Below are 24,186 nucleotides of genomic sequence, written 5' to 3'. Positions count from 1 at the left end.
TTTGAAAGAATAAAAACAATCAATCTTGAAATTCTTGAACAGCCTAATAATATTGCCTTCAGGTACACATCAGATGCAAAAGCTGCAAAATACAATGGGCTATCTGACCGAGACCAGAGTTTACAAAACACACACTAATGCATGTCTTACTGTTAATCAGGTCCTACAATACCAAGAAACCTTATATCCCAGGCACATTTATTACACCAGAATGTCAATTCATATGTCAGTGTATTCAATATAGCTGTTGTAACATCTATTAATTCCGAACAACCAGGACAATAATCTGTTAACTTCTCCAGCCGTACACTCCTACGGTTACTAAGAGACTTTTGCGCATTTATCAGCTCTTTATGCTGCAAAGCCAATTTTCTTGATTTTGGCATTGGACGTTCGAATGATTTTTTTCTCTTTAGTCCTCTTTTCATTAGTAAATCTGATTTACAAGAATCTGTTGGCAATTCATTTGCTTTTATATCACTAGCAGGTATATTATTATCACCAGAATAACCTGCCATATTCTTCAAGTCTTTATCACAAGAGGCATCCTCTGTCCTACAACTGCTATTACTCGGGGCCAAGGTGAACTCTTCTGGTAAAGTTACATCATCTCTCTTAGTTACAGAACTTCCCTTTGCTTTACTGTTTACCTTTTGTCTATGTATATACATCAAATGCTGTCTAATATCTTTGTCACACTCATTTTGGGACAAAACATACATTTGGCATTTAATATTCTTCTGGACATTGGTTTCAGTTTGGGAATTAGTGTTAATAAATTTGTCTTTTTCTGATTCAAATGCAATACCCTTTTCTTGAACCAATCTACTAGTCATGCTTATACCTTCTAATTTATTGGTGGCACTTTGGTCTGGCACCAGTTTACTGGTGGCACTCTGGTCTGGCACCAGTTTGCTGGTGGCACTTTGGTCTGGCACCAGTTTACTGGTGCCACTTTGTTCTGGTACCAGTTTACTGGAGGCACCTTGGTCTGGTACCAGTTTACTAGTGGCACCTTGGTCTGGCACCAGTTTACTAGTGGCACTTTGGTCTGGCACCAGTTTACTAGTGGCACTTTGGTCTGGCACCAGTTTACTAGTGGCACTTTGGTCTGGCATCAGTTTACTAGTGGCACTTTGGTCTGGCACCAGTTTACTAGTGGCACTTTGGTCTGGCACCAGTTTACTAGTGGCACTTTGGTCTGGCACCAGTTTACTAGTGGCACTTTGGTCTGGCACCAGTTTACTAGTGGCACTTGGGTCTGGTAGCACTTTATTATATTCAACTCTACAGTGGTCTGAAATAATAGTAGTACCTTCATCTTTTAACTTACAGTTAGAAAATATTTCAACACTTGGTTCACTGGCAATGGAAACAGTATTGTCTTTTGCTAACTTACTGCTATTGTTGTTCTCTTGTGCTGGCTTCCTGCTAGTGTTCATCTCTTTTGCTGGCTTACTGCTAATGTTCTTGTCTTTCATTGGCTTACTGCTAGTGTTCTTGTTTTCCATTGGCTTACTGCTAGTGTTGTTCTCTTGTGCTGGCATACTGCTAGCGATCTTTTCTTTTGATGGCTTACTGCTAGTGTTCTTCTCTTTTGATGGTTTACTGCTAGTGTTCTTGTCTTTTGATGGTTTACTACTAGTGTTCTTGTCTTTTGATGGTTTACTACTAGTGTTCTTGTCTTTTGATGGTTTACTGCTAGAGTTCTTGTCTTTTGATGGTTTACTGCTAGTGTTCTTGTCTTTCATTGGCCTACTGCTAGTGTTCTTGTCTTGTTCTGGCTTACTGCTAGCATTCTTTTCTTTTGATGGCTTACTGCCAGTGTTCTTCTCTAGTGCTAGCATACTGCTAGAGCTCTTTTCCTGTGTTGGCTTAGTACTAGTATTCTTCTCTTTTACTGGCTTACTGCTAGTATTCTTCTCTTGTGCTGGCATACTGCTAGTGTTATTTTCCTGTGTTGGCTTAGTACTAATATTGTTATCTTTTACTGGCTTACTGCTAGTGTTCTTTTCCTTTGCTGACTTATTGCTAGTGTTCTTTTCTGTTGATGGCTTATCACTAGTGTTCTTTTCTGTTGATGGCTTATTGCTAGTGTTCTTTTCTTTTGTTAGCTTATTGCTAGTGTTCTTTTCTGTTGCTGGCTTATTGCTAGTGTTCTTTTCTGTTGATGGCTTACTACTAGTGTTCTTTTCTATTGACGGCTTATTGCTAGTGTTCTTTTCTGTTGATAGCTTATTGCTAGTGTTCTTTTCTGTTGATGGCTTACTGATAGTGTTCTTTTCCGTTGATGGCTTATTGCTAGTGTTCTTTTCCGTTGATGGCTTATTGCTAGTGTTCTTTTCTATTGATGGCTTACTGATAGTGTTCTTATCTTTTGATGGTTTACTGCTAGTGTTTTTGTCTTTCATTGGCTTACTGCTAGTGTTCTTCTCTTGCACTGGCTTATTGTTAGTGTTCTTTTCCTGCATTGGCTTAGTACTAGTATTCTTCTCTTTTGTTGGCTCACTGCTAGTATTTTTTTCATATGCTGGTTTACCACTAGTGTTCTTCTCATGTGCTGGTTTATTGATAGTGTTCTTATCTTTTTCTGATTTACTGCTAGTGTTCTTCTCTTTTGCTGGTTTATTGATAGTGTAGTTCTCTTTTGCTGGATTACTGCTAGCATTCTTCTCTTGTGTTGATTTACAGCTAGAGTTTTTATGTGCTGACTTATTGTTAGTGTTCTTCTCTTTTGCTGGTGTACTGCTAGTGTTCTTCTCTTTTGCTGGTGCACTGCTAGTGTTCTTCTCTAGTACTGGTGTACTGCTAGTGTTCTTCTCTAGTACTGGTGTACTGCTAGTGTTCTTCTCTAGTACTGGTGTACGGCTAGTGTTCTTCTCTAGTACTGGTGTACTGCTAGTGTTCTTCTCTTTTGCTGGTGTACTGCTAGTGTTCTTCTCTAGTGCTGGTGCACTGCTAGTGTTCTTCTCTAGTGCTGGTGTACTGCTAGTGTTCTTCTCTAGTACTGGTGTACGGCTAGTGTTCTTCTCTTTTGCTGGTGTACTGCTAGTGTTCTTCTCTTTTGCTGGTGTACGGCTAGTGTTCTTCTCTAGTGCTGGTGCACTGCTAGTGTCATTTTTTATTGGTTTATTGAAAGAACATGTTTCTTGTTCTGGTTTACTGGTAGTGATTTGTTCATTTACTAGTTTCCTGATAACACACTTTTCTTTTACTAGTTTATTTGCAGTATCATTTTGTATTAGTTCATTGGGGGTATCCTGTTCTAGTGTCACTAGTAAACTATTATTATTATTATACTGATCTTGTACCAGCTTACTAGCAATACCCTTTTCTACTGCAGGTTTCATAGTAGCACCCTCTTCTTGCACTTGTTTTCCTGAGGAACTGTGTTGTACTTGGTTACATGTATTATTTATTTTATGTACTAGTTTACTGAAGGCCCCCTCTTCTTGTGGTAGTTTACCTGAGGGAACCTCTTGTTGAGGTGGTTTATCCGAGGGAACCTCTCGTTGTGGCAGTTTATCCGAGGGAACCTCTCGTTGTGGCAGTTTATCCGAGGGAACCTCTCGTTGTGGCGGTTTATCCGAGGGAACCTCTCGTTGTGGCGGTTTATCCGAGGGAACCTCTCGTTGTGGCGGTTTATCCGAGGGAACCTCTCGTTGTGGCGGTTTATCCGAGGGAACCTCTCGTTGTGGCGGTTTATCCGAGGGAACCTCTCGTTGTGGCGGTTTATCCGAGGGAACCTCTCGTTGTGGCGGTTTATCCGAGGGAACCTCTTGTGGCAATTTATCCGAGGGAACTTCTCGTGGTGGTGGTTTATCAGAGGGAACCTTCTGTTGTGGTAGTTTACCAGAGGGAGCCTCCTGTTGTGATGGCTTACCAGAGGAAACCTCTTGCTGTGATGGTTTACCAGAGGAAGCCTCTTGTGATGGCTTTCCAGAGGAAACCTCTTGCTGTGATGGTTTACCAGAGGAAGCCTCTTGTGATGGCTTTCCAGAGGAATCCTCTTGCTGTGATGGTTTACCAGAGGAAATCTCTTGTTGTAATTTACTTTCAGGATTTTTGTTAGCACAATTACTAGTTACCCCAAGTTCTTCTCTTAATGGGTGCAAAAAAGGGCCTTTATCATTGCTTTCAGTATCGACCAGATTTAAGTTTATATATTGATCCACCACTATCATATCTTCAAGGGCAACTTGTGAATCATTTTCATCTTCCACAACATGCTTTGCCTCTATTGTGCAGCTTTTGGTTTTCAAACTTTTGCTTTCAGATGAACTAACTGCATCCATCATTACTGAAGAATCAAAGTTGCAGTTTTTAACATCACTACTGTATATTTTCCCTTTGCCAATTAAATCCTCCAGTTTGTCCTGAGATACACGATGCATAGTCCTGATGTTGCAGGTATGTCTTGTGGCTGTTTTGTGTTGGTTCAAGCTGTAAATGGAACTGAATACTCTCCTACAAACCATGCAAAAATTTTTGGGCAGTTTACACTGAGAATTATGGCTTACCCAACTTTTCTTATGTAAAAAGTATACATTACACTTCTTACATAACATTATAAGATGTGTTCCATCCCTGCTAGATTTCTTTTGCATTTCGTTCATTGTTTCTTCTGCTTTACTATTGCTTTGATCAAGTGATTGGTTTTTATTCAAGCAGTTCTGTCTTTGAACTGAACTTTCCACAGCTGAGCCAGGTTTTTTAGGCATATCTGTCAAGTTTTGGTCCCTCATCTCATGATTTTTATTTGCAGTTGTTTCCGAACTTGATATAGGAAGTCTATCACACAACATGCCAGAGACTTTTGAGGAATATATTAAGGGTTCCTCAGCTTTTCCTATACTAGAATCATGATTTACAAGAGAAACTTTCAAGGCATTTTTAACTGCTAGCGAGGGTCTCTTAATATCATACATTGCCCTGTCACCATCTGAATCTGAAATTTTGGAATTATCACAGCAGAGTCCTAATGTGCCCTCTTTTTTGTTCACTATTTGTTTTTTCATGGATTTTCTATTTATTACTATTTTACATAGATCTTTAGTATTCTTCACTATGAGTCGTCCCTCTTCCCTTAGCTGCTGTAATTGTGAATATGTTACATTAACCCATTTTTTGTTATTTATATTAACATGATGATTCTTTTGATTTATGTGAAAGATCAGCTGAGAATGAGTATTAAAAACTGAAAAACATTTCATACAAGCATTACAATATTTTTTATGTTTGTTAAAGTGCACTTGATTTATAAAATATACATTACATGGGCTGCAGCACACTAAACGGTAATTCAAACTGTTATCATCAGTAATATTGTTAATAATGTCAAAATTATCATGAGTCTCAACAGCAGTGGAGCGGTCATATTTTTGCTGCTTAGAGAGAAGTCCACTGTTAACTGATGAGTCTTGTTTACTCAGATATGAAATACCACTTTTTTTACACTCGAGACTACTTGCAGCCTCTAAATTCCACTTTCTCTGGGAACTATTAAAATTAAAATCTCTGTTAACATCAGCCTCTTGACTCTGAATGCCATGATTTCCAGTGCTTACACTACCAACTGTCAGTACTGGAGGCTCACCACCTAAAAAATACAAATGCAAACTTTATAATAAGAACACTAATACATATATAAAAGGTAAATCTACATCTTTGAGCTGTGACATGTAAACTCACTTTGTCTATCATGCACTATCTCTCCCACATTTCTTTAGGATAATCGAGAGAATCGTCAAGAAGCAATTATCATCATTGCACATAAGGCTTATTAATCTGGAAATGTTAATTGACTAAATATGATTTGATTACAGAAGGATGATCGAGAAAGTTGTATGAACACAAGCTAGTATGTCCAATGATACAAACACAAGTGGTTGTAGGTGGTGAGGTGAAGGTGGAGGGAGTAGTTGTTGTGGTAAAGGGAAAGATGGTGGTGAAGGTTGTGGCAGTGGTTGAGGGTGGTAGTGGCATCAGTGGATTAAATGGTGTGGGGTGGTGGTAGAGATTGGGCATGAATGTCTGAGCACATTTCTCACAGACAACGGTCTCTTCCGACGGTGCTACAACCTGTAGAAGGGGCACCAGCTGAGCAACTTATGAAACGCCACTTTGTCCGCGGTTACGGAGTCAGTCAAAACACAGTCAAAAACAGGTGTGTCGGTTTATGGCCCATCAACGAAGGACAGGATGTGGGATGCCGGTTTGACCGACTCACCACCTGTTGGCGGCTTGGTGTATGTGTGCTAGGGTGGATGTTTCATACAGTTTTGTATGAGCTTTTTCATTTTTAGTGATTCTTTTGCAGTATCTGTTCACCATTTCAGTGCTTCATTTTCACAAACCAAGCAGTTGTCTATACTGTTTCCATCTGCTTTCCGAGTGCTTTCTGGGTGAGGGTGACCGGCTCCCTGTGCCTCATCGAGGGGGAGCCAGGTTCTGGCTCTGGTCTCTCGTAGGCATACACACCAGAGCATATAATGCTCCGGTGACTGAGCATTATCTCCTGGTTAAGTATTGGAAGCTATATCATCAACATAACTTCAGGGAGCATCTGGGGCTTACCATGAAAGGGGAGTTTCATTACATTCAACGCTGGGTTTTTTACAGCTCCTACAAACGGTTAATTCTTCTTGCTTATCGAGGGGTCATACAATCATACACGTGGGGGAGAGTAGGCATATAGTTGTCACTTGTACTGTTTTGTTATTTAGTGCCTATCCTACACTTTTGTACAGTATTTTGTTATTGCATACTATTTTATTGTATTTAGGCTGCATATCTATATACTGTATGTACATTCGTTCGACAAATCTATTTGCCTGTTCTTTTACCTAAATTACAATGTTTATAATAGTACAGTAATTTTGCTTATTTTGGAACTTATGAAGCATAGGATGGGTCTTGTCAGAGGGTGTGTGCCTCCCATGCTGTGATCAGGCAAGTGGTAGTGGTGCACGGGTGCATCACAGTTAGAGGGGATTACCTGTAGCAATGATCATTTGTCTAGTTATCTCTGGTTATCTAATTTCCATCAAGCAGATGCTTCTTTTGTCGCACATATGTTTTCTGGCGGCTTATGTTCAATTTTGGGTTGATCACTGATCCCCAAGCTCCTCTCACCATGTAGAGAGCCAGATTTTGGTCGTGGTTTTGGTGACAATGGTAGGTCTCAGAGGCCTAATGAATCTTCTAAAGCTGTGCCACTATTTAGTTTGGAAAGCTACTAAATCAAGCTACTACCAAGAGGGTCCTCCCAAAAAGATACATAAATGAAAACACTATCTTTGAACATCTTACGACAATTCCTTGATAACAATTGTCCAAGAAGTTGACCCTGAACCAACAAGGAAAACACCCAATAATTTAATTTAATACTTACAACTATCTGTCCGCAGCTTTACATCTGTCAGAGGTGGCTTATTCTCATTCTTCTGAAAGTTACACAGAAAAATAAAGATTAATATTACGTAGCCCTTATACCTTTCCATTGCTCGAGTCATACGGGAGATGATTGCGGAATATCTGACCACACCGCATAAGTCATACAGGGATGATTTAAAAGTCTCACGCATACATGGGGCTCACATTTGCTTCCTCAGGCCTCCAGTAAACAAATGCCATCTTAGAAGAAACTTGGGGGCACCCCTCCTGGGTGTGTGAGGGCCTCAGTTTTGAGAGAACGACCACAGGTAACACATGCTGCATCAGCTCACAGCATCACGTGCAGCTTGTGCCCATAGCATCACTTAATTATGAATAAATAAGTAATTATGTTTATTTAATGATAGTTATCATAGAAAAGCCTGACTAATAAAAACTATACACAGTACAAGATTCACATATGAATAACCCCAATAGTGGTTATGATGTTCACAGCACAAGACAGACATCCAAAGCACACAGCTGTGGTTTGCTGCACCTACGCATCACAAAATGGGACCTTATGTTTCTTTAGAAAATAAACTTATGGAAAATGATTCATATTCAGGAAATTGGTAACAAGAATTTTGATAATAGCACTATTGTTGCTGAGTTAGCAATTTACTTAGTACTGTATATTGGGAGGCATTTTGATGTGTCAGGTGCCATTGGCAACTCACTAGCATGTGGTGCTCTGCTGTCTTTAGGTTACAAAATTACCACACCCACCAAAGTGTGTGGTGTGGTAGTAGGTATACTACCTATTATAGGTAATAGGTGTAGGTAAGTTTACATGAAGAAACATATGGTCAACTTGGACATCGAAACCAATGACCAAAACACTTTGCATATTAGTGGTTTTAGGCACTGTACTGATGTTAGTTGAATCCTCCACTGCTTATGTATCATTTTTATGTAAGTATTCTTTCCTAAATGAACATTATTATTATTATTATTATTATTATTATTATTATTATTGTGTCTGGTAAATTATTTCCTAAACTTGTAATTATTTTAAAACATTTCTCTTTAAAACTTGTGAGTGTACTAATCTCGCTGGTTGAAATGCTTACATATTAAAAATAGATTGAATTAACCACTGTGCTGCTCGCCTTCCAAATACGGCACCCCCTCCCCCCCCCCCCACCCCCGTGCACAGGAAATAAATTATCAGGATTTTTTTTGGGGGGGGTTTGAAAATGTTAAATACCCTTCCATGATCACATATGTAAAAAAAGGAAAAAAAAAAGAAAAGTTGTAATTACTTTGGCCGCAATGGGGTCCAGAAAATGGCGTGTGATGTTACGATTTAGTAGTCGCCCGTGACATAGACTTCCAAAGCCAGTCGCCCGCTAGCTTCAACATGCGCGAGTTGCCACAAATTTTTTTTTTTTCATTTTTTTGTGAACATTTCCAAATACATTTGTTTCGTTTTTTCTTGCCAATCCTATGTATAATGAACATGTACACAATATTATGGCAGTAGAGCATCCATACTGTCCCAAGACATTGTGTTGTGTGTCTCAAATGTGTCCACATATATTGCTCATATATCCAATGTTTCATGTTCATTTATGTATATTTACAACATATTTACACACTATACACTATCACACACTATATACTTTCACCATCAACACACTCAGAACTCCACGAGTGCTTACTCTTTACACCTTATTCGGCAACATTCCTCCTCCCACCATACTGTTATTGTTGTATTACACTATTTACACACGTTATGAATAAGTATGTACATGTTTTATTACCTTAACTATGCAAGTAAGCTGGTATTGTGTCCAAACAGTACAGTGGCCACCATACATTGCATGAGAAATCACACAGCAGCCAGCAGATGACGCTAAGATTATGACGCCACCTCCCTCACCAAAATGGCTTCTTCCACAATACTATGTACATATATTCATGGGTATATATACACATTGCATATACTCATGTACATAAATGTTCACCATAGCAAACCACTAAATTAGTGTGGTGAACAATACGCGAGTGGCTGCCACACGTAGGGGCCTCGTAGCCTGGTGCCCTCGTAGCCTGGTGGATAGCGCGCAGGACTCGTAATTCTGTGGCGCGGGTTCGATTCCCGCACGAGGCAGAAACAAATGGGCAAAGTTTCTTTCACCCTAAGTGCCCCTGTTACCTAGCAGTAAATAGGTACCTGGGAGTTAGTCAGCTGTCACGGGCTGCTTCCTGGGGTGTGTGTGTGTGTGTGTGTGGTGTGTGTGAAAAAAAAAAAAAAAAAAGTAGTTAGTAATACAGTTGATTGACAGTTGAGAGGCGGGCCGAAAGAGCAAAGCTCAACCCCCGCAAAAACACAACTAGTAAACACACAGTGAGGCTACCTCAATTCTTTCCCTCCCACCCTCCCTCCCTTGCCAAACCACCTCCCACAATACTGCGCACAGCGTTAATTATCATCAAAATCCTGTAAATGAATAATTGAACACACGTATATTTTGTAAAGTAACATACAAAGTCGTTCAAAGATTCCTAGATGGACAAAATAATGCTGTGGTGCAGTAACTAAGCGTTGTGAACATCGTGATCAAAATTGATTCACTGATATTTGAACATTGTACAGTCATTATCACACACACCAAGGCTCTTCTGTAATATTATCATGGCTAAATAATACCAGAGATATATATATCAAACATGTTTCATTGAATATGACCGCATATTCTGTATTTATTATTTTCTGGTTTAGGGCTTCTATCCCTCTAACTATTTTCTTAGCATCAGGGCTTAATTGAAATAGGAGTTCTCCAAAACTCATTTTCGTACTTTTAAGGTGAAGAAAAGAAGTGATTTACCATAGAGTGTATTACACTTATTTGTATAATTTTGCACGACGTTTCGAACCTCCATGGTTCATTCTCAAGTGAACAGATCTTACAATACTAGTTGATTTTATACCCGCATTAGGTCAGGTGATAATACAATGAAGGTGAAAACATGGGGGGATACATAAGGGATAAACATAGGGGCTGCAGAAGGCTTATTGGCCCATACGAGGCATCTCCTATCTAAACACAAAGATTAATCCAGTGTAATTGGCCTGTTATGTTGGACATTGTCTTCTGTGTTGGCATCGATATATTCTTGTCTTGTCCTTGAAAGAAAACCTGCTGCCAGTATACACCAATATATATATAAATATATATATAATATATATATATATATATATATATATATATATATATATATATATATATATATATATATATATATATATATATATATATATATATATATATATGTCGTACCTAGTAGCCAGAACGCACTTCTCAGCCTACTATGCAAGGCCCGATTTGCCTAATAAGCCTAGTTTTCATGAATTAATTGTTTTTTCGACTACCTAACCTACCTAACCTAACCTAACTTTTTCGGCTACCTAACCTAACCTAACCTATAAAGATAGGTTAGGTTAGGTTAGGTAGGGTTGGTTAGGTTCGGTCATATATCTACGTTAATTTTAACTCCAATAAAAAAAATTGACCTCATACATAATGAAATGGGTAGCTTTATCATTTCATAAGAAAAAAATTAGAGAAAATATATTAATTCAGGAAAACTTGGCTTATTAGGCAAATCGGGCCTTGCATAGTAGGCTGAGAAGTGCAGTTCTGGCTACTAGGTACGACATATATATATATATATATATATATATATATATATATATATATATATATATATATATATATATATATATATATATATATATATATATATATATATATATATATATATATATATATATATATATATATATATATATAAATAAGGTGAAACGCCATGCAACCTCTGAAGAGACAACTAACGCAACACCTATACCCCCTATTAGACTATTTTACAGGAACTTCTTTTCCACAGCTCATAAAATGGAGGAAAGGGTCCTGAAAGATATTGTTAATAGGAATGTTATCCCTACAGACAAAAATCAGAAGATACAACTGACGATTTACTATAAAACCCAAAAAACAGCCAGCCTACTCATGAGAAACTCTCCAGAGACAAAGTAGAACGCTTTAAAAGAGACCGTCATCTATGCCTTCAAATGCCCACTTGGGGACTGTAAGCCTCAAAGAACTCAGTATATAGGCAAGACAACAACATCTCTTTCCAGGCAATTAACAATGCATAAGCAACAGGGCTCCATTAAGGAACATATAATCTCTTCCCACAACCAGACCATCACCAGAGAAATCTTAGCAAACAACACAGAAATCATCGATAGATACAGCGATAGCAGGCGGCTTGACATCTGCGAGGCAATACACATCAAGAAGTCAACACCAGCAATCAACAGCCAATTAATGCACAACTATATTCGACCCACTTCAAGACTCTGCTCCAATATAGAAGCATCAAGAAATATGGGCCAATAGGCCCTCTGCAGTTACTTCCATTCTTACCTTCAATTTACCAAATTAATACCCATTGTTTCGTGTTCTGTCCTGTGTTGAAAGTTTTGTTCACCTCATCCAAAACTGTTGTAACATATCACGTCACCCAAAATGTGGGTATAAAATAAAATGAAAGCTGTTTAAATCATAGCATAGTAAGAACTCTGTTTAGTGTTTGCAGGTTATAGTTGTGTGTGTGTGTAAACTAAAAGTCTCTGAAAATGTAATAAGTTATTACGAAACGCGTTCAAGTGTCGCGTCAGACTAGAAATAAAAATGAATTTTGGAGAATTGATTTTTCAATTACCATCAACAGTGAAAAGAAACACAAGAAATATTGAGAAAATTCGTGTTAGAATTATTAATCTTACTGTTTCGGTCATATTTAATAATATGTCTACAGGAAAGACTGCTACCAAAATATACTAATATATAAATATATATATATATATATATATATATATATATATATATATATATATATATATATATATATATATGCGAACAAGCCAGAATGGTCCCCTGGACAATATGCAACTGAAAACTCACACCCCAGAAGTGACTCGAACCCATACTCCCAGAACCCATATATATATATATAGGTTAGTTTATAGGTTAGGTTAGGTTGCCGAAAAAGTTAGGTTAGGTTGTCGAAAAACAATTAATTCATGAAAACTTGGCTTATTAGACAAATCGGGCCTTGCATAGTAGGCATAGAAGGACGTTCTGGCTACTAGGTACGACATATATATATATATATAATAGCTATATATATATATACATACATATACATACATATATATACATACAATGGGGCCTTGACTTACGATGCTAATCCGTTCCCAGAGACGGATCGTAAGTCGAAATATCGTAAGTCGAAGCGATTTTTCCCATAAGAATTAATCTGTTTCCCACCCTCCAAAATATTAACATACAAATACATTTTATACTGAATACAATGTTTTTTCTAACTACAATACAGTACCAAAGTGTCTCTTACCTTTATGGAGGGCTCTTAATGGTGTATGGAAGATGGTGATGAGGGGGGGAGGAGGAGAGTTGTTCCTGTTTGGAAGGGGAGTCCCCTTCCATTATCACATCAGGCAGTGATGTTTTCTCTGGGGTACTCTCTCTCCTACAGTTTTGCCTGAATACCACTAGGACCTGGTTGTGGTTCAGTGCTTGTTTGTCTCACTACAAATTTGTCAAGAGACATTTGTTTTTCCCTTCATTTTAACATTTGTCTGTAATGATGCATCACAGTGTCATTGAATAGGTTAAGGCAACGACCTACTGCAACTTGATTTGGACGAGTTGTTTCAGCAAAGGTTTGCAATTCTTCTCATGCTGCACACATTTTCTTAATTGTTGAGGAAGGGACATTCTGTACTCTTGTTTCTGCTCTATGGTCATCTTTACATGGGTTTTCATATGTTGAGCCTTACCACTGACTTTCCTGGGACTCATGGCATGTTATATAATAATTACTTTAATGTTCAAAATGCAAAAAATTACCACAAAAGCGGAATTTCTTATAGGCGCGATCGTCACTAAGTGGGCAGCTGTAGTAAACTGAGGCAGGTCGGCCGCGTGACTGGGAACCACGCGCTCGGTCGACCCGAACGTTTACCAACAAATATCGGAAGTCGACGACACCATCGGATGTCGAGTCACATTTTTCGATGAAATTTACATCGTAACTCGAAATTATCGTAAGTAGGGGCAATCGTATGTCGAGGTGCCACTGTACATACATACATATATATACATACATACATACATACATATACACACAGTACAACCTCGATTCAACGTACCCTGATTCAATGAATCTCCGGCTAGTTCGCACACTTTTCAGGCCGGATTTACTCACTCGGTTTGACGAACAATGGTTCGCCGTAGCGGGGATGTTCGGATTTGCTAACAATGTCGAAACAAGAGTACACAGACTGGTGGAAAACTTTCCCATTCTATCACAGATTACAATTAATAATTTGCTCATATGACAAATTCGATCACACAAGTGGACCACACAAGTGGACTGCACAAGTGGTCCACAAGTGGACCACAAGCTTACGATGTTGGGACAGAGTTCACAGAGTGGTGGAAAACTGTCTCATTCTATCACAGATGACAATTAATAATTCCTTCATAAGACAAGTTGGATCACACAAGTGGACCACACAACAAGTGAACCATATGAACCAAACACAAGCCAGAATGGTTCACAAGATGTGACGCATATTAACCAAACATCAGCCAGAGTGGTCCACACAAGTGAACGACCGAGTTTCAAGCATTTTCGTTCACTGATTTGTGGCACACGTATCTTTGTAAATTAATCTAAAGGCTGAAGCGTGAATAGCTAACTAATGTGTTGAAATCTTCATATATACATTTTCTGTGATGAAACAAGATGAGCGAGGGTGGACAGTTAAGGGATTACTGTACAGTAAACCTCACTTTACAGATAGGTTTCCTTCACTTTCATCTGTATCATCATAGTTCAGTGACCCATGACTTTGAACATTTCAGATTAACACTTTCGCGCTTTAGATTAGAGATAACTCGTCGCCGTTTTTTCTTACGATTCCGCATAACAGCCTACTTTTCTCGTCCATCGAAAAAATATTTCTATAAATTCCATTTTTTACCGAAATGGATGGGGATACTCTCAGATTATATACGTTTTGTAGAGAATTTATTTGCGAATTTTTTGGTACCAGAATGAATATTATATCACATAAACTTCTATGAGTAAAAAAAAAAAAACACAAAGTATGTTTGGGGGTGTGGCTCTGGGTGTGGCGGGCGTGTGGCAGTGGGTTCCCTTTAGCCGTTGATATATCCAACACGTGGGAAATATTTGTACGTGTTATGTATATGTCTGTGTAGGGAATTTTACTGCGATCACTGTCATACAAATTATAAAATGTTTCAACAAGTATAAACATGACAAACATCAAACGAACGAAAACAATGCGTTCGTTTCTGCCGCGAACGCATACTGAGCGACGTGGTTCTATATTTGGCGCTTCTCTTACACATGCTTTGTACAAATGTTATACATTTCATCTTATAGAAAATTTTATTGCGAACACATTGGTATAAAAAAGAAATACGTACATAGAAAAGTAGGGTCAGGAAACGTATAAATGTATAAACTTTCCAAGCATGATTTCCCCCCTGTGTTTTCGCCAGTGCGCTCGCGGCTAACTATTCTCCACTTCACACACTCTTGCGGGTGGGCAATTACCTATATTAAACATTCATATGCATATGTCCGTGTAGAGAATTTTATTGCGATTCCAATGATACCAAAATTAGCGATGTAGGACAACTGTAGGCTTCGCAACCATTAAGAGAGTGGAAACATTTTGTTGCTGTTTGGCGCTCTCGGCGAGTGATCTGCATAGTTTTTTATTTGGTGTTGATACTCCTTATGCTTGGGCGGCATTTTATAGGTATGCTCTTATAGACAATTTCATTGCGAACACAGTGATACCAAATTTAAATACGTGCGCCTTCAATTATTGTCAGGACAGTCAAAAGAGTGTACACTTTTTCGGTCTTACCGCGTAGGCGCGGGAAGTGCCGAAAGCATCTGGGGTATTGTTTTTTTTTGAGCGCCGAGAGCGCGAAAGTGTTAATAAATCATTTCTAAAACTGGTGTTTTAATAACTATTGTCCTAATTAAACTAAACTAAATAAAACCAAAAAATACTGTAATATGATAGATATTTGAGAAACTATTTGAGAAATTATTCATGTTATTGGTGGCACAACTCCAGCACGAGTGGACGGATCTAATCTAATCCGTGTGCACACACCACCATGCGTGATTTGTTAGATTTTGTCGCCACAGTTCAGTGACCTACGGCTTCGAAATAATAAATAATTAAATCAGTTCTAAAATAAGTATTTTTATAGCTCTTATTATCGTAATAACGTTGCTAAACTAAATATATAAAACAAAATTATATAATTGATGTAAATCGAATATTTGAGAGAAATTTATGTTACTGGATCTGGCTTAAACACCAGCCTACTGTAGGGTGTACATATAGACCTAGTCTGCGTTCATACAGTATGCATCCAGTGCCTTTAGCTTTGTCTGCGATTGACGTACAGCCGATGGAAGAATAATCGTGGAAATTTACCATTTTTTGACTACAGCTGTATTGTTATACAACAAAATGTCTCAAGGGCTTAATAATAGTGCCTTATTAATGCCAAAAATGATGCAATATTTTGCAAGAACTTGTAGCAGAAAATCAACCAGCATGAACACAGCCTTACCCAGCACGAGAACAGCTGTACCCAGCACGAGAACAGCCGTACCCAGCACGAGCACAGCTGTACCCAGCACTGGTACAACAGCAGCCAGCACCAGCTCAGAAGCAGCTGAAACCACAGCAGCAGCAGCAAGCACCAGCAAAGCTGATGTAAACATCTAAAAACATTGTGTGTGGCGTGAACAGTTAGAACAAGTGTTAAATTTAAGGGTGTAGTGTTAAAATTAAAGTTGCAGTAATTTTAGTGTACAGTAGTTTTCATAAACTATTGTAGTACTCAACATACAGCAGAACTACTTAATCAACACAGTGTTAACGGTATAATACACTACAGTATGTATTTACTGTGCAGCATTCACAACTCCATGAGACTTCAAGATGGACATAACTCCAACAATAAGGTAAATAACAAATGTAACAGTATTTTTTAGTAGGGAAATAATATATAGGTAGAGTATATAATATGATAATGCATTTTTATTGTGTACAAGAAAAAAAAGACACACAAAACAGACAAAAAGAAAAGTACAAGACACTGACGCAAACGCCGCCTGAAGGTCACCTCTTACAACGCATCCAATGCACTGGGGTTGTTCCCATATGGTGCATTGAATCGAGGTTGTACTGTATATTATTAGGCGATGCTGTGGTCACAAGCTGAACAGCAGTGCTGTTAGCTCATGCTGCGTGCGCCAGCCTTGGTTACTCACTCAGTACTGAGGCCCTCACACCTGGGAATGTTACCCACAATTTTTTTTTTAAATGGCGTCTGTTTACAAGAGCCCTGAGGAAGTCGATGTGAACCCCATATAGCCGTGGGAGTTTTGAATCATACACTAAAAATAAAAGATCCCGGAGGCGCATTGCGCACCCCCCTGTTGAGCACTTGTAGGCACGTTGCGCAGTTCAGTGGTTAATTAACAGAAATATACTTTCTATGATTTGGTTTGGTATGTTATGGTTTATTATGGTGAATATTTCGGTGGTTTATTATAGTGCATAAAATGTAGTTATATATGTAACAAATATATACAGTGTAATAAGTGTAAAAACCCAATATCGAGTGTAGTGAAATGCTTCTTTCTGGCAGAGCCTTGGTAGCTCCCTACAGCTATCTCGCTGAGATTACTCCATGCTACCAGTCCCATCAGACACAGTTCTGTTTAGTCTACCAGGGACCAGAGCCAGAATCCTAGCCCCCTCAAATTTGGAACCTGTCCTTCCAGTATCTTCCATGTACACAACTGTATATATTATTTGATCTCTTGTCTTTCCAGAGTGTACATTTTGAGAGCCTAGAGATGACCCCAATAATTTAGGTCCATTATCGTATATGTGCATGCCGTATATGTTCTTCATAATCCCTCTTCTTTATAAATCTCTCCTACTCTGAAAGGGGAAGTATGTACCGAGCAGTGCTCAAGATGAGACAGCACCAATGATTTAAATAGTACAGTGGTACCTTTGTTTACGATTGTAATCCTTTCCCAGACACGTCGTCAACCAATAATTCGTCAATAATTGTAAATTGAATTAAAAAATAATGTAAATTGAATTACTGTAATCTGTTCCACACCCCCAAAAATATTAACTTAAAAATACATTTTATACAGAATAATACTCATTTTGTACTAGCTACAATACAGTACTGTATGTATATCTTACCTTGAATAAGGACTCTTGTTGGCGTATGGAAGACGGTAAAGAGGAGAGGTGTTTGTGTTTGGAAGGGGAGTCACTTTCTATTATAACATCATGCAGTGATGACTTTTCTGGGGTACTCTCTCTCCTACTTTTGCCTGCATACCACTAGGACCGGCTTGTGGCTCACTACTTTTTTCTCACTAAAAACCTGTCTAGAGACACTTGTTTCTCCCTACGTTGTAACACTTGTCTGAAGTGAGACATCACATTGTCATTAAAAAGGTTAACACAACGGCCTGCTACAGTTTGATTTGGGTGAGTCTTTTCAACAAAAGTTTAGGTTGTACTTTACCACTGACTTTCTTGGGACCCATGGCATGATATATAATAACTTTTATGTTAAAAAGGCAAAAAACCAGCGTTGAATGTAATGAAACGCCATTTTCTGGGTGAGACCCGGAGGCTCCCCGGAGCTTTACCGGCTGATATGCTAATGTCAGACTTTGGCATCAGTCATGTGTATGGAGTTCTAGGGCCTACCGGGGACCACGAGCCAGAACCTGGCCCCCTCAGAGAGGCAAGGGGAGCAATGGCCTATAGAAACCCCCGTGTGGTTGGAAGCATTCTATGTCTGCCATCGACCGGGTCAAGCATCCAGAAAGGTAAGCATTCCAAAACAAACCCCTATTCTGGTGAAAATTGCTACCTAAGCCGAACTAGTGAATAGAACTCTTCAACAGAAAACACGGAAACTAGTATGACGTCATACGTCACCGCGCCGCTGTCTGCGCAGCTCCCCCCTCCCCGGGAGGGGGAAGGGGGAGCCCCAGACCTCCCACGCCGGCTATCCACCCATCAGTTCTGAGGCTGGATGTCAAAACACGCGAAAAACGCCGACCGGAGGGAGGGAGGGTTGCCGGGGAGCCTCCGGGTCTCACCCAGAAAATGGCGTTTCATTACATTCAACGCTGGTTTTCTGGGGGGAGCCCCGTCGGCTCCCCGGAGCTAACTACCCACAGAGGAAGGTCAAAGGGACAAAACCGGGAGGCGGACACCACGCACCCCCCAAGGAGGCGAGACAACCGGCAGCAAACGCCAACCCAAGGCGCCACAGCCCCGAAAATCCCGGGAACAACACGAGAACCACGAGCAGCAAGGCCCCTGCACGAACACCAAAAATCCATGCCCGAAAGACTGCAAGGCCACGTCGCCCAGACGGCAGCGAGAGCAGCGAAGCCACGAACGCCACAGGCATGAGGGAAGAACACAGGCAGCTTAGCCGCAAGAACACGGCTGACCACCCGGGACACCATCACCCGCGAACCGGGAAGAACAGAACCGGATCAACGCAAAACGCGCTCCGGACCCAAACGCCGTGGCACGCAAACAACAGCAGAGGGCCGCCACTGAACACAAAAACGACACACCCCCGGCCCGACCAACAAAGCACCAACAAACCCTGGACCCCTCCAGAATGCAGCAGCCCCACCCCGCGCCAGAAAAGATGGAGACTGCTGCCATCAAACAACCAAAACGCTAAAACCGAAGGAGCAAGAAAACACAGCGAACCGACCCCCAGAGGCAAAGGCCCAAAGGAAAGAGCCGACGAAAAAACACACCGGAACCGAAGGGGCACTACCAACCGAGGAGAAGACAGAGCACGCTGACCAGAGACCAGGATGGTGCAAGCGGCGCACGAACAGGCCGGAGGTGAAATGACGCACAAGACAGCTGACTAACGGTGCAGAAGCAACACCAAGACCGAAAGCAAGCTGAAGCGGCTCCGCCTGCGCCGCACGAAAAGAGGCGACAGTATGTGGCAAGACGACGGCCCCCAACCCCCACTAGAAAACCAAGCCGAGAGTAAACCAAGCCAACAAGAAGGACCCACCGAAGAAGGGACAGGAAAAGGAAGGACCGCCAAAATACCCCATACTGCCGCCAAGAAAGCACGCAGGTGGGACACCTACCACGAAGCCACCCGACCACCAACCGGAGGCGAGACCACGAGGCAGAACATAAGCAGCCCCGACAAGGCCCCCCCGAGCCCAGGAAAAAGGCGGAGCCGCGAGAAGATCTCGGGCGCGACCACCGAAACCCAGGCGGCACAAGGAGATGGAACGTCTGCCAAACAGAAAAACTCCGAAGCATGCAAGCCCGCCAGGAGTTCAGAAACGACGGGTCCGACGCGAGACATCGCAAGAACCCCCCCAAAAAAATAAAACAACAACAACCGGCAGGGCAAGCTAGGAAAACCAAAGAAGGCGGAAGGGTCGCCGCCAGAACAGGACCCGAACCAAGGGGCACGAACAACTGCAACAGACCGAGACAAAGAAGCACATCACAGGACACAGGCTGACCAACGCCTAAGAACACACGCAGAACATTCCTGCTGCAGAAGAGGCAGGAAGAAAGAGCAGAAGCACAAAAAAAAAAAACCAGGAGAACAACCAGGGGTGGACAATCAGGCAGGGACAAAAACCCCACTCTAGGTACAGTGCTGAAACAACCACTGGAGCCGGAGCACATAACCATTGCCTATAGCATCAGCCGAAGAACTGATGGGTGGATAGCCGGCGTGGGAGGTCTGGGGCTCCCCCTTCCCCCTCCCGGGGAGGGGGGAGCTGCGCAGACAGCGGCGCAGTGACGTATGACGTCATACTAGTTTCCGTGTTTTCTGTTGAAGAGTTCTATTCACTAGTTCGGCTTAGGTAGCAATTTTCACCAGAATAGGGGTTTGTTTTGGAATGCTTACCTTTCTGGATGCTTGACCCGGTCGATGGCAGACATAGAATGCTTCCAACCACACGGGGGTTTCTATAGGCCATTGCTCCCCTTGCCTCTCTGAGGGGGCCAGGTTCTGGCTCGTGGTCCCCGGTAGGCCCTAGAACTCCATACACATGACTGATGCCAAAGTCTGACATTAGCATATCAGCCGGTAAAGCTCCGGGGAGCCGACGGGGCTCCCCCCAGAAAAGCAGGCAAACAATAAAATTCTTCAACGAATTCAAGCACGGCCGCAGTCGTCACTATGTGGGATAAACTTGTAACCAAACTGAGAGGGTCTTGCCCCACGCCCCCTACACCACACGCTCGTTCGACCCATATACGTACGAACAGACATCGTCTTCCAAGTAAACCATCGTACACCTATTCAAATTTTACGATGAATTTGATATCGTATACCCTCTCCTTCATACACTTCACACCTTACTTATACTTATACATATACGTATACATTTGGGAGTGAGGTAGTCCCCAAAAAATTCGTACTCTAGGGCAGTTCGTCAACCGAGGTTCCACTGTATTAACATTTTGGTGGGATCCCTGGATTTGAATGTTCTCATAATTAATCTAATACTTAACAAATATTTTCACAAAATTTTACCTTTCATCATACTAGTTTCCATGCTGTTATCTCTTTCTTTTTTGGTATATATACTGCACAGTTCTACTGTATACCCATACACTGAAATTTAAACTTTGTATGTGGTTTGGCATTCATTATTTTCCAATTATCATTCATCAGAGACTAAACTTATTGTATCTGAAAAAATTTAACAACCTACATATCAAAATCAGAACACCTGCAAAGGTACCAAGTACAATATAGAACAGAACATGTACAGTACTTACTTTCTCTTGAGACTCGATGGCATGCTTTAGGGATCTTCGATTTGACCTACAAGAAATTAAAAAAAAAAATTAAACATTGGCTAGTTCTATAAATATCTAGAACTTTAGATATTACTATATTTTAAAATTTACAAATCTCAAATGAACCACATGTACATTAGAAAGAACTTTATCAGTGGCAGAATACAGTAGTTAGCAGATGGAATGCATAAGGCAGTGATGTAGTGGAGGCTGACTCCATACACAGTTTCAAATGAAGATATGATAGAGCCCAGTAGGCTCAGGAATCTGTACACCAGTTGATTGACAGTTGAGAGGTGGGATCAAATAGCCAGAGCTCAACCCCTGCAAACTAGGTGGGTACATACATAGATACGTATGGGGCCTCACAACCTAGTGGATAGCTCTTGGGGGTAGTAGTCCTAATGGCAAGGGTTTGATTCCCGGTGGAGGCGGAAAGAAATGGGCAAAGTTTCTTTCATCCTGATGCACCTGTTCACCTAGCAGTAAATAGGTACATGGGAGTTAGACAACTGCTATGGGATGCTTCCTGGGGATGTGTGTGTTAGAGAGAAATACTAAGTGTATGAGTATCTATAATAGAGAAAAAAATAGATTGATTAGAAAGGCAGGGTCCAAGAGCTAATAGCTTGATTATGCACACACAAATAGTTAATACAAATAGTAAACACATACATATATACTTACTTAATTACTTTAGGCTTGTACTGGGGTCCCCAAAGTTGAACTACTGACCCTCCCCAGAAAACAATCCCACAACAGTTGCCTAACTCCTGGGTACCTATTTACTGCTAGAAAGAATGTTGGACATGTGGCTCTGTGGGCCACTCAAAGCAGGAGCCTGTTGGACCAAGTTATTACAAGTCGAGCCCTGCCTGCGGCCATGCCTGGGGAGTAGAACGACTCCCAAAACCCTCTCCATGTAAACTCCAGGTGAGCAGCAACCATGCCCAGCCATTTGTCTCACCCGGGAATCGAACCTAGGAGCCTCGACCGAGTGGCACAGGAAGCCACTGTACTAAGCATAAAATTGAGTTGGATATTGCCATTCCAATCTTTGTTGTAAAAGTCACAGTATTTCAGGAAATTATGGATGGCAGAAGAGCAGTCACTGACACTAAAAGGGCAGAAAGCAAGAGTAAAAAGAGCTATGATTTATTTAGAACAAAGAACTATATGTACGGGCAGCACAAAACATCCACCAGACAGTGTGACATTGTAATTATCAGAATTAGGCTGTGATATCGACATCTATGGCAGGTGGCTGCAGGTAATGAATCAACAATGTGAACAAGAGCTAGGACATACTCTCCAACACTATATCTGCGATTTCCCAGTTATCAATGATTTCAGACAAAATGGGATGAGGTACAGTACTTTGAGCTCTGTAACTACTTCATACACTCAAGAATATTGGAAGATATTCTTGTCAGGTACCCAGATTTTGCTAGTGCAGGCTAATAGATCAGCCTTACATTTCATGTTCCTTCCTGATCCCCAATTTGCTAACTGTGGGTGACTGTAACCTTTCCACTGCTGCCCCTGGATAGGATAAACATATCAATTGACACTAGCTCTTCACACATACAGTAATAATAATAATATTTTTTTTATATACTGTATATACAAAGAATTCTTACATTCTTGTAAAACCACTACAACATACAGCATTTTGGGCAGGTCCTTAATCCTAATTTTCCCTGGAATATGACCCGCCAAATAGTTTAACAACCAGGTACCCATTCACTGCTGGGTGAACAAAGACTACAGTTAAGGATTTGCACATGGTCAATCCTCCCCCAGTCAATTATTAATAATAATAATTCATTGTGTCTGGGGACAGAAAGCCAGAGTGTATTTATACATGTTAGGCTTATATTGAGCCCACCCCCAAGGGCAAATTACTGAGCCTGCCCAGGATGCAACTCCACAAGCTGACTAACCTTTGGGTACCTACTTACTGCTAGATGAACAGGCCCATTAGTTGATAGGAAATGTACCCAATCATTTCTGTTCCTGCCTGTGATTTGAACCCAAAATTCACGATTGTGCATTGAGAAAGAACTTGACTGTACTATGTATTGGGACCCACTTGCTTAATTTTGAGACTGTACGTGTTGTCAGTCTCTAGCCGATTGTTGATGTGATGATATGCACCAAATTTTTTAACTATCTCATCAAAACTGTAACTTGCTTAGCTAAATGAATTTTGTAGTTCAGTCTCTGAGCCCATTATGTGCCTCTGTAACCCTTTCCACTATCGCCCACAGGATAGGTATGGGGTGCATAAAAAATTATCTGAACTAAAACTCGCCCGATTCCATGAATTAACCATGCTGTGAGATGGGGACATTAGATAAACTTATAGCTAGTTTCTGATCTACACTTTGTAAGCTAACATATAGATTAGGGGAAGCAGCACACTGCTGTGTATACCTAAACTTAAAAAAAAATGTAAACACATTAACAAAAGCAGTTTCTAAACACCTCGCCTAAAACCAACTGTAATAGTTACCAGAACATCGTGGAGAGGTGTAGAGGCAGCAGAGTGTGGTGTAAGAGGTGTGTACACCACCAGTGTGGAGAGGAGCGCGAGGCACACACACACAACACGGTGAGTACACACACCAGCAGTGTGTGTGTGTGTGGAGGAGAGCGAGGCGCCACAGTGTTGTTGTTGTGGGGAGAGAGGCTCGTGTGGCGCCTCTCACAGGGACCCTCTGTCTTAA

At 40.7% G+C, this 24,186-nt stretch overlaps 1 protein-coding gene across 2 annotated transcripts; it reads right to left on the bottom strand.

Moving 5' to 3' along the window:
- LOC123764973 (serine-rich adhesin for platelets) lies at positions 1-24,186 on the bottom strand. Of its 2 annotated transcripts, XM_069333303.1 has the most exons (5): positions 23,973-24,150; positions 21,437-21,482; positions 7,394-7,445; positions 3,951-5,599; positions 1-3,893 (listed from the first exon to the last, which is right to left on the bottom strand). In XM_069333303.1, exons 1-5 carry the CDS (start codon positions 23,978-23,980, stop codon positions 153-155), a joined length of 5,496 nt encoding a protein of 1,831 aa, XP_069189404.1. In that variant the 5' UTR covers positions 23,981-24,150; the 3' UTR covers positions 1-152. The 2 variants fall into 2 exon arrangements, with proteins under 2 accessions (XP_069189404.1, XP_045609186.2); XM_045753230.2 differs by having other exon boundaries at positions 1-5,599; positions 23,973-24,186.

The sequence above is a fragment of the Procambarus clarkii genome, chromosome 29 (assembly GCF_040958095.1).
Source record: "Procambarus clarkii isolate CNS0578487 chromosome 29, FALCON_Pclarkii_2.0, whole genome shotgun sequence".
NCBI classification, from domain to species: domain Eukaryota; kingdom Metazoa; phylum Arthropoda; class Malacostraca; order Decapoda; family Cambaridae; genus Procambarus; species Procambarus clarkii.
The sequence above is the reverse complement of the archived record's forward strand: the minus strand, read 5'-3'. Positions and strand labels throughout refer to the sequence as shown.